The sequence below is a fragment of the Callithrix jacchus genome, chromosome 5 (genome assembly GCF_049354715.1).
Source record: "Callithrix jacchus isolate 240 chromosome 5, calJac240_pri, whole genome shotgun sequence".
Taxonomy (NCBI): Eukaryota; Metazoa; Chordata; class Mammalia; order Primates; family Cebidae; genus Callithrix; species Callithrix jacchus.
In genome coordinates, this window is record NC_133506.1 from 75,148,566 (window position 1) to 75,163,738 (window position 15,173).

Below are 15,173 nucleotides of genomic sequence, written 5' to 3' on the forward strand. Positions count from 1 at the left end.
TGTTTCATCTGCAGTCTGCATCTACCCCGCCTGCTTTCCCCTACCCCACCCCAGCCCACCACCCCCCCCCTTCCATCCACCGCAGTGATCTTGAAGGGAGCTGCAGAGGCCCTAAGAAACAGAGATAACGGCTGGCGGCAGAGGCCACGTTACCCAAACCTCACCAGCTCGGGTCTGCCCGCCGAGTCGCCAACCTCCTTCCTAAGGCCCTAGTTCCAAGCAGGCCTGGCTGGGGGCCTCCAGCGTCCCAGGGCCGCATCCGCCCACCACAGGCCCACAAAGACCCCGCAAATGCCAGGACTCTGCGGCTTCCACTTCCCTCCGACCCAATTCCAGTCCGATTTTATGGGATCAGGGTGTGACCCCCAACTGCAGAAGGCAATGAAGAGACTGCGGCGAGCCATGCCCAGCTCGCTTACACAATAAAGGAATCCCGAGGCAAGGACTGACCCTCCCCCCGGCCGTCCTGCTGCAGCGCGCCCCGCCACATTTCCCGCCTCGCCCCCGCTCCAAACCGACCGGGCCTCGCCGGGCGTCCACCCCCTGACTAGGCGCTCCACCGAGGGCGCGTCAGGACGCCCCCATCCCGTGCTCCTTCCCCCGCGTCTGCGGAGTCCGACCCTCCCCAGGCCCGCGGCCGGCTCCGGAGCCCCTCACCCGCCGCGCGCTCCCCCGGCCGTGCAGAGCTTATGCCCTCCGGTGCCTCCACCTACCGGTCTGGCGCGCGCCGCCCGCCTTCCAAGCCCTCGGTGAACCCCTCTGGCGCTCAGGGGGGCCCGGTCCCGCCGGGTCTAACCCACCCAGCAACCCACTCAGGGGTCCTTCCTGTCCAGCACGACCCCACCGCCCGGACTGCGCTTTCCAGCCCCACTAGAATCCCCTCCCCTCCTGGGAAGCAGACACTGGCTCGCAGGGCACGTCGAGACCTCCGCCGGGACACTAGCTCCCCGACTTCGCGCCCCTAGGGATTCCACACACCAAAGACCTGGTCCTCACGTCCCCACCCCAAGATCTCCATCCCCAGCCCCCCAGGGGTCGCCCTCCCGCACACCCAGGCCCTGATCCCAGTAGGGGTCTCACAAGGACCTCATTCCCCGCCCCTCCAGGAGTCTCTCCATCTCCACCCACTGGGGTCCCACTGCCCCCCCCCCAGGACCCTGCTCAAACGAAATTAAGGTTACCGCAGCACAAATCCTACAGCTGAGAAGTCCCTCTGTCTTCCCCAGCTACCGCTTCGGCCTCGTTCCTGCCCTCCAGAACCGCCCGGGCCCTTCAGCCCGGGATCCATTACTCCCTCCACAAACTGTCCCCGCACCCTGGGCGGTGCACTCGGACTCGGGCAGCCGCACCTCTCACCTTCAGCCGAAGATGGTGGCGCCGGCGCACGTCCCCAGCAGCGACCACTGATCCAGCACCTCAGTCCCAAACCCACCGCTGCCTCCGCCGGGCTCCTTTAGCACTGCGGCTCGAGGCTGCCCCACCCACCCCCACCCTCATTGGGCCAGCTCCACGCCCATCACCGCCGCCCCCAGACCCACTGGTCGGTTTGCGCGCCCATCTCCAAGGGAAGACGTTAGCAACCCGAACGAAGCTACCTTCCCGAGCCAGGCTCCCTCCACCCACCTGGAATGATGCTCATTGGCTCCCGCTCCTAGTCCTGTCCACAAAGGCCCCAATCTCATAGGCTGGCTCTTACGCCCGTCATAGGCTCCGGGAGGTGCGGCCGGGGCAGTGGCGCGCGATTGGCTGGCTCGTGCGTAGATGGACAGCTGAGGCTGGCTGGGCGCCCGGCGATCCCCGGAGGCGGCGGGTGCGGACCCTGCGGCTGTAGGCGCGCTGCGCTGACACCGCTGTGCGAACCGCAGGGCAGGTGGTCCGCAGCAGGAGCTCCGCGCTCTGACTGCACGCTCCTCGTTCTAGCGTCGGGCAGCCTTCGCAGCACACTCCAGCGCCCTGTCGCCGCCTTTGCTTGCGGCGTCTGGCATCTACCGCAACAGGACGGGGTTCCACCGTGGAATCGTGGGCCCCCTGCGCTGCCTGCAGGGGCGGGGCGGAGCGCGGTACAGAGGCCTGACGTCACCCCCAGGGCTGCGCGGGGTGGGGGCCGCGTCGCTGCGACTCACCTGCAGAGGGGAAGGGAACGCGGGGGAGGGCACCGCTCCGCCCATGCGCACAGGCCTTGCCCGGGCTCTGGCCGCGCACCGCTGCGGCCACTTGTCCCGACCCGGGCCCCGGGCTGACTCTGCAGGGTCGGCCGGGCACCGGATACTGTCCTCCAAGGCCGCAGTTTTGGTGTTAGTGGGGCGAGAGGCTCTCCTGCCCAATCTCCAGGCAAGGCTGAGATTCCAAAAGAATGAGGAGAACCGACCTTGGAGAGAAGATTTGGAAGAAACTTTATTCATATTCATTCACTCGTTCCTTTGCTCCTGCATTCGTTAATCAGAGCTCCCTACGTGAGAGGGGCTGTGACAGGTTCTTAGGAATGTAAAGCTGGATTCTTGCAGCGCTGTCATATCCTCTTGGGCCCATGAAAACATTTGAGACTTGAGAGACGGTAGCCCCAAAATAAGGAAAGGAAACTGGAAAAATCAAAGTGAACAAAATTTAATGAAATGTCTGCAGAACCTAGACAAGGGCAACATAACTCTTACATAATTATATATAAAAATAATAAAGTCAATCACATGGACAAAATGAATTATTTGTTCATCCATAACCTGAAAATCAAGATCATAAAAATGTACAGCAAGATGCAGTTATTAATCCGTTATTAATATAGGCTATGGGTGCATTTTAGTACGTGTGATAATGATGTGTTTGCCTAAGCCTAGGAAATGTCTTGTTTGGCAAAAAGTGAATTAAGCAAAAAACGAAACAAGGCAGGAAGTGATAAGGAAGGGTCGGTGGAATTCAGAAGAGGCTCGAAGGCAGCTGAGTGCAGAGTCCTTCCTGGGGAAATCCGAATCAGGCTCTGTATTGTCCTTTGTCCTGCTGCATCTGGTCCTTCACCCCCACCTGCCTGCTGGGGCACTACCCCGTATCCAGGTGTCTTGTGACTCTCCATGAAGAGGTTTGTCTTTTTTTTTTTTTTTTTCCTCTTGGAGACAGTTTTGCTCTTGCTTCTCAGGCTGGAGTGAAATGGTGTCATCTCAGCTCACTGCAACCTCCCGGGTTCAAGCGCTTCTCCTGCCTCAACCTCCCAAGTAGCTGGAATTACAGGCATGTGCCACTACATACAGCTAATTTTTTGTATTTTTAGTAGAGATGGGGTTTCTCCATGTTGGTCAGGCTGGTCTCAAACTCCTGACCTCAGGTGATTCACCTGCCTCGGCCTCCCAAAGTGCCAGGATTACAGGCGTGAGCCACCGCGTTAAGCCATGGTCTGTCCTTCTAATGCAGCCTGCACATGGAGTATAAATTAACTTTACAAAATATCTGAATGATATTGTTCTTCTGAATTTTAAAATGTGTTTAGAGAAGACCAATGACTCCCCCTCTAAGGCCTGAGTCTCAACTTTGTCAGCCATGAAGTCATTTCTCAGTGCAATGTTCTGTGCTTAGTGCATCTGCTCACAAATAATCCTGTAAGCCACAGAGTTCGTGGTTTCTCATAATTTTAAAACTTTTACATCATTTTAACACAAACTCAGTGGACTATCAGAAGAGGAGGGCAGGAAGTTCACCAGAATTAAACACCATAAAAATATTAGTCTTGATGAAAAATTAGTAATAAAGAGAATATCCCCAAATGTATCTCTCCCTCTGGTGGCTCTCTGACACTTAGGCCCTATATTTCCAACTGCTTGGATGAGAGGGACACTGCAAAAGCCATAGGTACCAAACCCATTTTCTTCTTCTTCTTCCTTTTTTTTTTTTTTTTTGATATGGAGTCTCACTCTGTTGCCCAGGCTGTAGTGCAATGGCATGATCTCGGCTCACTGCACCCTCCGCCTCCTGGGTTCAAGCGATTCTCCTGCCTCAGCCTCCTGGGTAGCTGGGATTACAGGTGCGTATCACCACACCTGGCTAATTTTTGTAATTTTAGTAGAGACAGGGTTTCACCATCTTGGCCAGGCTGGTCTTGAACTCCTGACCTCATGATCCACTTGCCTCGGCCTCCTAAAGTGCTGGGATTACAGGCATGAGCCACCGCACCTGGCCCAAACCTATTTTCTTCTGTATCCCTTTACCAACACTCAAACTCTCTCTTCTCAACTTCTCTTTGTGGACGAAACTGCTCTTGAAATCTCTTTGATTCCTTCCTCACTCTTGCTCCCAACACCTAGCCCAACTATGTATCTGTCATCTATCCCAGGCAGCCACTTCTGACTCCAGTTCCACCCATGTAACTTCATTCCAGAATCTGCTGCCATCTCGATGAGGAAAGCTCAAGATTTAGAAGCAGATAGACCTGGCTTTGAATCCAACTTTGCCTTTCACAAATTACTTAACCTCATCTCTAAAAAGGGGAATCAAATATAAACCTAAAAGACTCGTTCATGAAAAAGTGGCATAATGATTTCCCGTACAAAAAAAAAAAAAGTGGCATTATGAATAGATTGAAAATTGTCCTTTTTGAAAATTATCCTTTTTTGTTAGTGTACGTGTTTATTACAGAAGACTGAGAAATATTTCTCTTCTCTCTATATAGTAATTTTTGCTGTCAGTCTAGGCTGCTTTTATCTCCAAAAGAAAAAGTTCACAGACCATTGTTCTGCAAGGTCTAGGTCAGAAGTCCACATTTGTTCCCTCAGGCCAGTTCCAGCTCATGAACTTGTTTTGTTCCATCTGTACAGGACTGATATATAACATTAAAAAAAAAAGAATTCCAACATTTAAAAATCAAGTACTATCCCACATCATTAGCAATTAGGGAAATGCAAATCAAAACCGCAATGAAGGCCGGGCGAGGTGGCTCATCCCAGTACTATAATCCCAGCACTTTGGGAGCCTGGGTGGGTGGATCACTTGAGGTTAGGAGTTCAAGAGCAGCCTGATCAAGATGGTGAAACCCCATCTCTACTGAAAATACAAAAAGTAGCTGGGTGTCATGGTGGGCACCTGTAATCTCAGCTACTCGGGAAGCTGAGGCAGGAGAATCACTTGAACCCAGATTGGAGTGAGCCGAGATGGCTCCACTGCAATCCAGTCTAGGCAACAGAGTGAGACCATGTCTCAAAAACAAACAAACGAATACCAACAAGAAACAACAGAAAAACCGCAATAAGATCCCACTTCACATCTACTGAAATAATTATAATAGAAAAGATGGACAATAACAAATGTTGGTGAGGATGTAGAGAAACAGGAACCTGGCCGGGCGTGGTGGCTCATGCCTGTAATCACAGCACTTTGGGAAGCCGAGGTGGGTGGATCACCTGAGGTCAGGAGTTCAAGACCAGCCTGACCAACATGGAGAAATCCCATCTCTACTAAAAATACAAAATTAGCCAGATGTGGTGCATGCCTATAATTCAGCTATTTGGGAGGCTGAGGCAGGAGAATCACTTGAAACCAGGAGGCAGAGGTTGCAGTGAGCCAAGGTTGTGCCACTGCACTCCAGCCAGGGAAACGAGCGAAACTCCATTTCAAAAAAATGCAAAATAAAAAAAAAAGAGAAACAGGAACCTTAGGCCACTGCTGGCAGGAATGGAAAATGGTTCAGCCACTTTGTGAAATAGTTTGGTGGCTTCTTAAAAAGTTAAATATATTCTATGTTTTTGGCCACAACTTTTTAAAAAGTTAAACATAAATTCACCGTATGATCCCACATTTCTACCCTTAGGTATCTAACAAAAAAAGGAAGACATATATGGACATAGAGTCCTGCACACAAATGTTGATAGCAGTGTTATTCTTAATAACCAAAAAATGAAAATAACCTAAATGTCAATCAGCTTGGTAAACAGATAGACAAAAGTGGTATATCCATAAAATGAAATATCATTCAATAATAAAAAGGAACAAACTATGAGTACATGCAACAATATACATAAACCTTCAAAATATCATTAGCAGTGAAGGAAGCCAAACACAAGAGACCACATATTGTATCATTCCATTTATATGAAATGCCCATAAAAAGCAAAACCGTAGAGACAGAAAATAGAATATTTGCCTGTGGTAAGGACGGGGGCTGGGGAGGAAGTCAGCTCAGTGAATGTACATGAGAGATCTGACTGAGTTGATGAAAGCGTTCTACAACTGGTTTATGGTGATAGTTGCGGAACTTGGTAAATTTATTTAAAAAGTTATTGTACACTGTGAATTATATCAATATGCAAAATATACTTTAAGAAGGTAATTTTTGAAAAATAAAGAAGAAAAGAGCTATCACATGAACATCCAGATTTCCAGCTTTCCTTGAAAAACTGGAAGGTATGGACCAGATGCGGTGGCTCATGCCTATAATCCCAGCACTTTGGGAGGCTAAAGCGGGCAGATCATGAGGTCAGGAGTTTGAGACCAGCCTGGCCAATATGGTGAAACCCTGTCTCTACTAAAAATACAAAAATCAGCTGGGCACAGTGGCAGGTGCCTGTAGTCCCAGTTACTCTGGAGGTTGAAGCAGAAGAATCACTTGAACCCGGAGGCAGAGGTTGCAGTGAGCTGATATTGTGCTATTGCACTCCAGGCTGTGCGACGAAGCAAGACTCCGTCTCAAAAAAAAAAAAAAAGGAAGGTATGGAAATTGAAGCAACAATTGTTGAAGCCTTAGCTGCTGCTCATTTTTAGACAAAGTCTGTGCTTCCCAGGATGCCTCTGTCACTGCCACTCCCTGCTGTCTGGTTTTTGTTTTTTTTCTTTAGAGGGAGTTTTGCTCTCTTGCCCAGGCTGGAGTGTAGTGATGCCATCTTGGCTCACTGCAACCTCCACCTCCCAGGTTCAAGCGATTCTCATGCCTGAGCCTTCAGAGTAGCTGGTATTACAGGCGTGCACCATCACACCCTACTAACTTTTCTATTTTTAGTGGAGACAGGGTTTCACCATGTTGGCCAGGCTGGTCTTGAACTCCTGACCTTAGGTGATCCACCTACCTTGGCATACCAAAGTGCTAGAATTATAGGCATGAGTCACCGTGCCCAGCCTCTGCTGTCTCTTAAAGCTGACCCACTACCCTCATTGACATTATTTGCCCCATCGTTTTAGGTATTTATCTGAGTTTTCAGTCCCTGCCATATCTATTGGGGGGGCTTCATGTCAGCTCATCCCAGAGAGGTAAGAAGTGTAGTGTTTTTGAGTTGAAGAGTTGTTTCTTTGACTGTGGTAAAGCCGTGGGAGGTTTGGGGTGTCTAGGAGAAGTGTAGAGAGGGATACCCTTTGAACGCAATTACTGGAAGCAGTAGAACCTCAGGGCATGGACTACTGTCATGGTCATCTCACAGCCTACCCAGGGCAGTAACACCAGACCAGTGAGAAAGCTCAGTGCTCAACTGTGATATCTTGAGCAGAAGGAGTAATGGTAAAAACAGAGACTTCAATTAGTTGAGTAAAAAAAGAAACTTCCAGAATTTTCCTGTGTCACTTAAGCTCTGGAATTCTGCAAAAGCCCACGAGAAGAGGTTCCTGAAAATTACTAATTTAACATTTCTCATCAACCATGTAGGATTGGGCTAAGTCAGATTTAATTTGATTTAGAAAAATGAAGGCATGGATTCTAAGAGAAGTAAGTCAGAAATGGAAAACCAAATACTGTATGTTCCCACTTACAAGTGGGAGGTAAGCTATGAGGATGCGTAGACATACAGTGATACAGTGGACTTTGGGGGTGGTGGGGGCAGGATGGGAGGAGAGTGAGGGAGAAAGGACTACATTTAGGGTATATTGTACACTGCTTGGGTGACGGGTGCACTAATATCTCAGAATTTACCACTAAAGAACTCATTTATGGCTGGGTGCGGTGGCTCACGCCTGTAATCCCAGCACTTTGGGAGGCCGAAGTGGGCAGATCACAAGGTCCAGAGATCGAGACCATCCTGGCCAACATGGTGAAACCCCCTCTCTACTAAAAATGCAAAAATTAGCTGGGCATGGTGGCGCGCGCCAGTAGTCCCAGTTACTCTGGAGGCTGAGGCAGGAGAATTGCTTGAACCCGGGAGGCAGAGGTTGCAGTGAGCCGAGATTGCACAACTGCATTCCAGCCTGGCGCCTGGTGATGAAGCTAGACTCTGTCTCAAAAAAAAAAAAAAACTCATTTATGTACCAAAAACCACCTGTACCTCAAAACCTATTGAAGTAAAAAATAAGCCAGGCACAGTGGCTTACACCTGTAATCCCAGCACTTTAGGAGGCTGAGGTGGGTGGATCACCTGAGGTCAGGAGTTTGAGACCAGCCTGGCCAACATGGCGAAACCCTGTCTCTACTAAAAACATGAAAAAATTAGCCAAGTGTGGTGGCACATGCCTATAATCCCAGCTACTCACAGGACTGAGACAGAAGAATCACTTGACCTCAGAGAAGGAGGTTGCAGTGAGCCAATATTGCGCCACTGCACTCCAGCCTGGGCAACGGAGCGAGACTCCATCTCAAAAATAAATAAATAATAATGAAGAAAAGAAAAACGAAGCCATGATAATTCTATCCGCCTAGTGTTTTAGTCAAGTCATACCTGTGACAAATAGTTATTGAGTATCTTTTGGGTCTATGGGCTGGGCCAGGTACTGAGAAAATACCTATGATAACATAGACATGGACCTTACCCTCCAAGAGCATATACAGTCTAGCAGGAAAAGTAAACAAATAGGCAGGTAATTGTAGTCATGCAGAGGTTCTATTTTTTTTTTTTTTTTTAAGATGGGGTTTCACCATGATGACCTGGCTGGTCTTGAACTCCTGACCTCAGGTGATCCACCCACCTCAACCTCCCAAAGTGCTAGGATTACAGGCGTGAGCCACCACACCCAGCCCAGGCAAAGGTTCTAAATCTGGAGAGTCCAGAATCCCAGAGGGTTTTAGGAGTTCTATAAAACCTCGTATTGTGTGCTCTTTTCTCTTTCTTTCTTTCTTTCTTTCTCTTTCTTTCTTTCTTTCTCTTTCTGTCTGTCTGTCTTTCTTTCTTTCTTTCTTTCTTTCTTTCTTTCTTTCTTTCTTTCTTTCTTTCCTTCTCTTTCTCTCTCTCTCTCTCTCTCTCTCTCTCTCTCTCTCTCTCTCTCTCTCTTTCTTTCTTTCTTTCTTTCTCTTTCGTGACAGGGTTTCACTCTTGTTACCCAGGCTGGAGTACAGTGGCGCGAACTTGACTCACCACAACCTCCACCTCCCAGGTTCAAGCGATTCTCCTGCCTCAGCCTCCCAAGCAGCTGGGATCACAGGCATGAGCCACCATGCCCAGCTAATTTTGTATTTTTAGTAGAGATGGGGTTTCTCCATGTTAGTCAGGCTGGTCTTGAACTCTCAACCTCAGGTGACCTTCCTGCCTCAGCCTCTCAAAGTGTTGGGATTACAGGCATGAGGCACCATGCTGGGCCTTATGTGCTCTCTTTTCTGGAGAGAAGATCTAGCTTTCAGCCGATTTTCATAGATGCCTCTCATCCAATAAGGTTGAGAGAATACAGTAAGCATTGCCAGTGCTACATTGTGGAAAAACAGCAAGATCCAAGGTCAGGTTAAGAGGGACACTTAACCCAGAATGGTGGGGGTGGGGTGAAGTTCCAGAAAGTCTTCTTAGAAAAGGTAAGATAAAAAATATTATCTGAAAAATGAAACATTAATCAGACAAATAGATGAGGAAAATTCTGTGAGAGAGAGCAACGCGGAGAGAAAAGAGTGTGGTGCCTTCGAAGTCCAGGAAGAAGTTCAGAGTAGCTAGAACAAAAAGAAGCAGCATGGAGGCAGAGGGAGATATGGAACAGAGAGGGTTGGCAGGCCGGCTGTATATGTAAACCATGAGGTTTCCATATTTTAGATTTTATCCAGAGCTCAATGTGGGAACTGTGGGAGAGTTTCAACTGGGGAAGTAACATGACCAAGTTTGTGTTTTAGAAGGCTCATTCTGGCCATAAGGTGGATGAACGGATTGAAGTGAGTCAGGGGGAGACCAGTTAACAGGTTGCAGCAGCAAACAGCCCAGCTGAGAGAGGATAGTGACCTGGATTAAGGAGGGGCCAGTGGGCCGGAAAGATGTGGTCAGATTGCGGTGATTGCCATTGTCAGGATTAAGTGAGATATTTAAAGTGCCAAGCCAATGCGTGAAGATTTTAAAGTGCCTACCATGGTGCATAAGGCTATTTATAGTGCCTGGCACACAATGCTTGACATATTGTAAGTTGACTCCCTTCCTCTTTCTTCTCATGGCCTCCTGGGCTAAAAACAATTCTTCCCCATATCCTGTACACGTTTCCATTAAAACGCCTATTAAAAATCCTTACAGATTTTTTCCTCTATCCCTGTATCCTCATGAAAAACCAGCACTGTCCAATAGAAATTGAATGTGACCCACCAATGCAAGCTACATAGATAATTAAAAAATTTCTAGGAGAGACATTTAAAAAGTAAAAAGATACCGTTCACATTAATTTTAATCATATATAACCAAATACATATAGAATATTACATTTCAACAATGAAAACAATAATTATTAGCATATTTCGCTTTCTTTTTTTCATGCTAAATATTCAAAATCTGATGTCCGTTTTAGGTTTACAGCACATGTCAACTCATTCTAGCCATATTGTAAGTGCTCAACAGCTACATGTGGTGGATACCATATAGGACAACACAGTGCTAGACTGTAAACTCCTGGCAGGAAGTGCCAGCTTGTATCCCCAGGAACTAGCTTAGTGCTTGACACATAGATGTTCAATAAATATTTGTTGGATAGAAAAAATGACAGGATGGATGGATGAATGTGTGGGTAAGTGGATGGGAGAAAGGATGGGTATATGGAAGAATGGATGGATGGATGGATGGATGGATGGTAGAATGAATGGCAGGATGAATGGATGAAGGAAAGAAGAATGGATAGATGGATGCATGGATGGATGGCAAAATGAATGGATGAAGGAAAGAAGAATGGATGGATGGATGGATGGCAGTATGGATGGATGAAGGAAAGAAGAATGGATAGATGATGGATGGATGGAAAGAAGAAGAGATGTATGGTAGGATGACAGGATGGGTGGATAGGTGAATGGATGGATGAGGAGATCCCTTTCAGCCCTGGGGAAGAGATAGTGTTGTAGCTGAGCCTGAAAGATGAGCAGGGTGACAATAGTTAAGGGTGTGGGCTGCAGAGGTAACCATGGAAGGAAACAAAGCATGGGCAAAGACAAGGTAAAGCGATTATCAGGAAATGATGGGTAGTAATAGAGTTTGGCTGAATTATTAAATACCTGCTGCACCAAAGAAGATGGGAAGTTATCCTGGAGATTCCTAAATCTGACACCAAACCTTACATACACCAAGGAACTCCCAAGCTTCTAGCATCTTTGGCTCAGGCAATATTTGGTAACAGATGAAAGAGAAATGAGAGGAAGAAGGAACGTAAAGGAGAAAATGCTAACAAAAAGAAATAAAAATATTAATAAAGGGGCAATAATTACTGGTTTTAATGTTGGCAAATAACAAATAATAGGAAAGCTTATCAGAGGACTCTTGTCATTACCCCTTCCATCCTAATGGAAAGAGGAACAGGTAGCAGGAGGCTAATAGCTTGGGAAGTCTGAAGTCTGGTCAGTAGATCAGTCATTAGAAATGAATATAGTGTTATTGGTCTCAGAGTTTCTGCTGTCTCCTGATGGATCTGGAAGGAATGTGGTGCATTTGTTGGTACAGAGGGCTCAAGCTTGACATCAAGCCTGACCATTGCCACATGACACAACATTGCTGCCACCTCATTTTTAAGGAGGCAGGGCTAGTTTGCTTCCTTTCTGGTCAGTCCTACATATCAAGTATTAGAGGAAATCAAGAAATTGCCCTGGATTTGTTGAAAATAGATATTATTCTTCAGTCAAAAAAGTATGTGGGCATCTCATTGGAAGTTGTTTTCCAAATCCAAATCAGTTGTATTCTTGAAAGATATTTTTACCAAAGCTTTAAAACATTCTTTATGATACTGGGAAAGTCCCTTAACCTCTCTGAGTTTTCATTTACTTGTCTGAAAAACAGGGATAACAATACTTAATTCAGGCTAGGCACGGTGGCTGGCACCTGTTATCCCAGGACTTTGGGAAGCCAAAGTGGGAGGATCAGTTGAGCCCAGAACTTCAAGACCTGCCTGAGCTAAAGAGAGACACCCGCATCTCTACAAAAAATTTAAAAATTAGCCAGGTTTGGTGTTGCGTGCCTATAGCTCCAGCTATTTGGGGGGCTGAGGTGGAAGAATCACTGGAGCTCAGGAGATTGAGGCTGCAGAGAGTTATGATTAAGCCACTGCACTCCAGTCTGGGCAACAAAGCAAAACCCTGTGTCAAAAAACAAACAAACAAAACAAACAAACAAAAAAAAAAACAAGAAAAAATACCTATTTCATAAGGTTACTGTAGAGTTAAATACAATAAACTAATGCTTGTAAAGGTTTTAGCACAGTGGCAATTGTAAATATCACAAACTAACAGTCAATAGTGTCACTCTTCATTATTGCTATTATATCATCAACATCATCATTACCATTTGGAAAGGACTTGTTCATAGCATTTCAAGAATGTATAGTGCTCTTTTGTTATTTTCTTTTTTTGAGACGGAGTTTCGCTCGTTACCCAGGCTGGAGTGCAATGGCACGATCTCCGCTCACTGCAACCTCTGCCTCCTGGGTTCAGGCAATTCTCCTGCTTCAGCCTCCTGAGTAGTTGGGATTACAGGCACGTGCCACCACGCCCAGCTAATTTTTTTGTATTTTTAGTAGAGACGGGGTTTCACTATGTTGACCAAGATGGTCTCAATCTCTTGACCTCGTGATCCACCCGCCTCGGCCTCCCAAAGTGCTGGGATTACAGGTGCGGTGGCTCATGCCTGTAATCCCAGCACTTTGGGAATTATTTTCTATAGATGTATATTAATGAGCATTGTCCCTTGCTTGGAGTTTTAAATGATACATGAATAATACATAACTGCAGAAGTAATCATCTAAGCCTATCAAAGTTCTTATAAAAAATAAAGAAAAAATGTAATATAGAAAGACAGTGCTAATTAGAAGTTGTACCCCCAAATAGACCATACCAACATCCCTTACATAGAAAGATCCACTCTGATAAACATGCAGATACCTGTACACACTTAGCAGCATTTACTCTGTATATCTAAGCAAGAGAAACTGGAAGGGATAAGGGATAATCATGATATTTAAGATGTTGATTGCAGGCAGGTGGTAATCTTCTGCTGTAAGTAGGATCAATGGCATGGGTGGGCAGGTGATATGATTTGGCAGTGTCCCCACTCAAATCTCACCTTGAATTGTAGTAATCCACAGTATCAAGGGCAGGGCCAGGTGTAGTTAATTGAATCATGGCGGCAGTTTCCTCCACACTGTTCTTGTGGTAGCAAATAAGTCTCAGGAGATCTGATGGTTTTATAAATGGGAGTTTCCCTGCACAGCCTCTCTTGCCTGCTGCCATGTAAGACATGCCTTTGTTCATCCTTTGACTTCCACCATGATTGTGAGGCCTCCCCAGCCATGTGAACTGTGAGTTCATTAAACCTCTTTTCTGCATAAATTGCCCAGTCTTTATTAGCAGTGTGAGAATAGACTAATTCAGAGGGTAAACATCTGGACTCAGGAATCAATTACATTGGCTCTACCAGTTACAACTGTGTCCTTAGACAAGCAATATGACATCTCAAGACCTTAGTTTCCTCATCTGTAAAATGGCAATGATGACAGCACAGACTGAATGAGATAGTTTTAATGATTAAATAAGACAACGCATGCAAAGACTTGGCCTCCCATTGGGCTCTTAGGAAGCTATTATTTTCTTTTCTTTTCTTTTCTTTCTTTTTTTTTTTGGAACAGTATTTCACTCTGTCACCCAGGCTGGGGTACAATGGCACAATCTTGGCTCGCTGCAGCCTCAATCTCCTGGGCTCAGGTGTTCTTTCCACCTCAGCCTCCTGGGTAGGTAGGACTAAAGGCACATACCACCACACCTGGGTGATTTTTTTTTTTTTTTTAAGAAATGAGGCTTTTTCATGTTGCCCAGGCTGGTCTTGAGTTCTTGGGCTCAAGCCATTCACTCACCTCAGCCTTCCAAAGTGCTGGGGTTATAGAAAAAAGCTATCACACCTAGCCATACCTACCTATTCTTAAGTACTCAAACTTGAATCTTATGAAGCCTCTGAATTCTACTAACTTGCAGAAAATACAGTGGACAGAAGAACATGTTAAACTATACCAGAGGAATGCCATCAGCGAAATCCTGGATGTAGAAAGCATCACAGAACAAACAGCCCGGCTCCTTCAACAAATAAATTGCAAGTAAAAACAACAACAACAACAAAGAAATGGACCAGTGCTCTGGATTAAGAGATACTTAAAATATATATCAGCCAATTGCGATGTGTGAAGCTTTTTTGGGAGCCTGATTCAAACTGTTTATGAAATAATGAGAAACAAGTAGTTTATGAGACAATCAGAAATTTGACTGCTGACTGGATATTAGATGATATTAATGAAGTATTGTTAATTTTTAAATGTATGGCAATGCTATTGTAGTTAAATAAAAAAAAGAACTCTTTTAGAGATGTGCACTATAAAATTACAGATGAAATAATATGATTCTGAGATTTGTTTCAAAATAGCATGAGAGGGTACAGAAAGAAGTTTGGTCATGAATTGTTGAAGTTGAGTAATGAGTACACCCATCTCTTTATTTTTGCACATATGGGAAATTCTCTATAAAAGAAAGCTTAAAAATTACTTTGGTTGATATAATTTTTACTGGGAATGCTGAATCCTAGTGGGGAAAAAATGAGATCCTGGAGAAAATAAGACATTCTTCACTTGAACGTTACAATCCTCCAAAATCTAGTGTAAACCTACCTTCTTAATTCACGTCTCCTCCATCAACACTTCAGTCTCACTCTGTCACCCAGGCTGGAGCACAGTGGCACATTCTCTGCTCTCTGCAACCTCCGCCTCCCAGGTTCAAGCTATTTTTCTGCCTCAGCCTCCCAGGTAGCTGGGATTACAGGTGCGCACCACTGCACCCAGCTAATTTTTTGTATTTTTAGTAGAGATGGGGT

The 15,173-nt window shown here is 46.0% G+C and overlaps 1 protein-coding gene across 33 annotated transcripts in view; it reads right to left on the reverse strand.

The window, feature by feature from the left end:
• Positions 1–2,064, reverse strand: part of MYH10 (myosin heavy chain 10) — a 153,136-nt gene extending 151,072 nt beyond the window's left edge. For 6 of the 33 annotated variants that reach the window (XM_078373014.1, XM_078373004.1, XM_078373012.1 and 3 more), the window contains exon 1: positions 1,357–1,424. Coding sequence is in view for 11 of the 33 variants with exons in the window: in XM_017972297.4 (XP_017827786.2) it covers positions 1,182–1,288 (107 nt within the window). In the remaining 22 variants the exon portion in view is untranslated. The other 27 variants (XM_017972297.4, XM_008996540.5, XM_017972296.4 and 24 more) reach the window with 6 other exon arrangements.
• Positions 2,065–15,173: the final 13,109 nt, after the last annotated feature.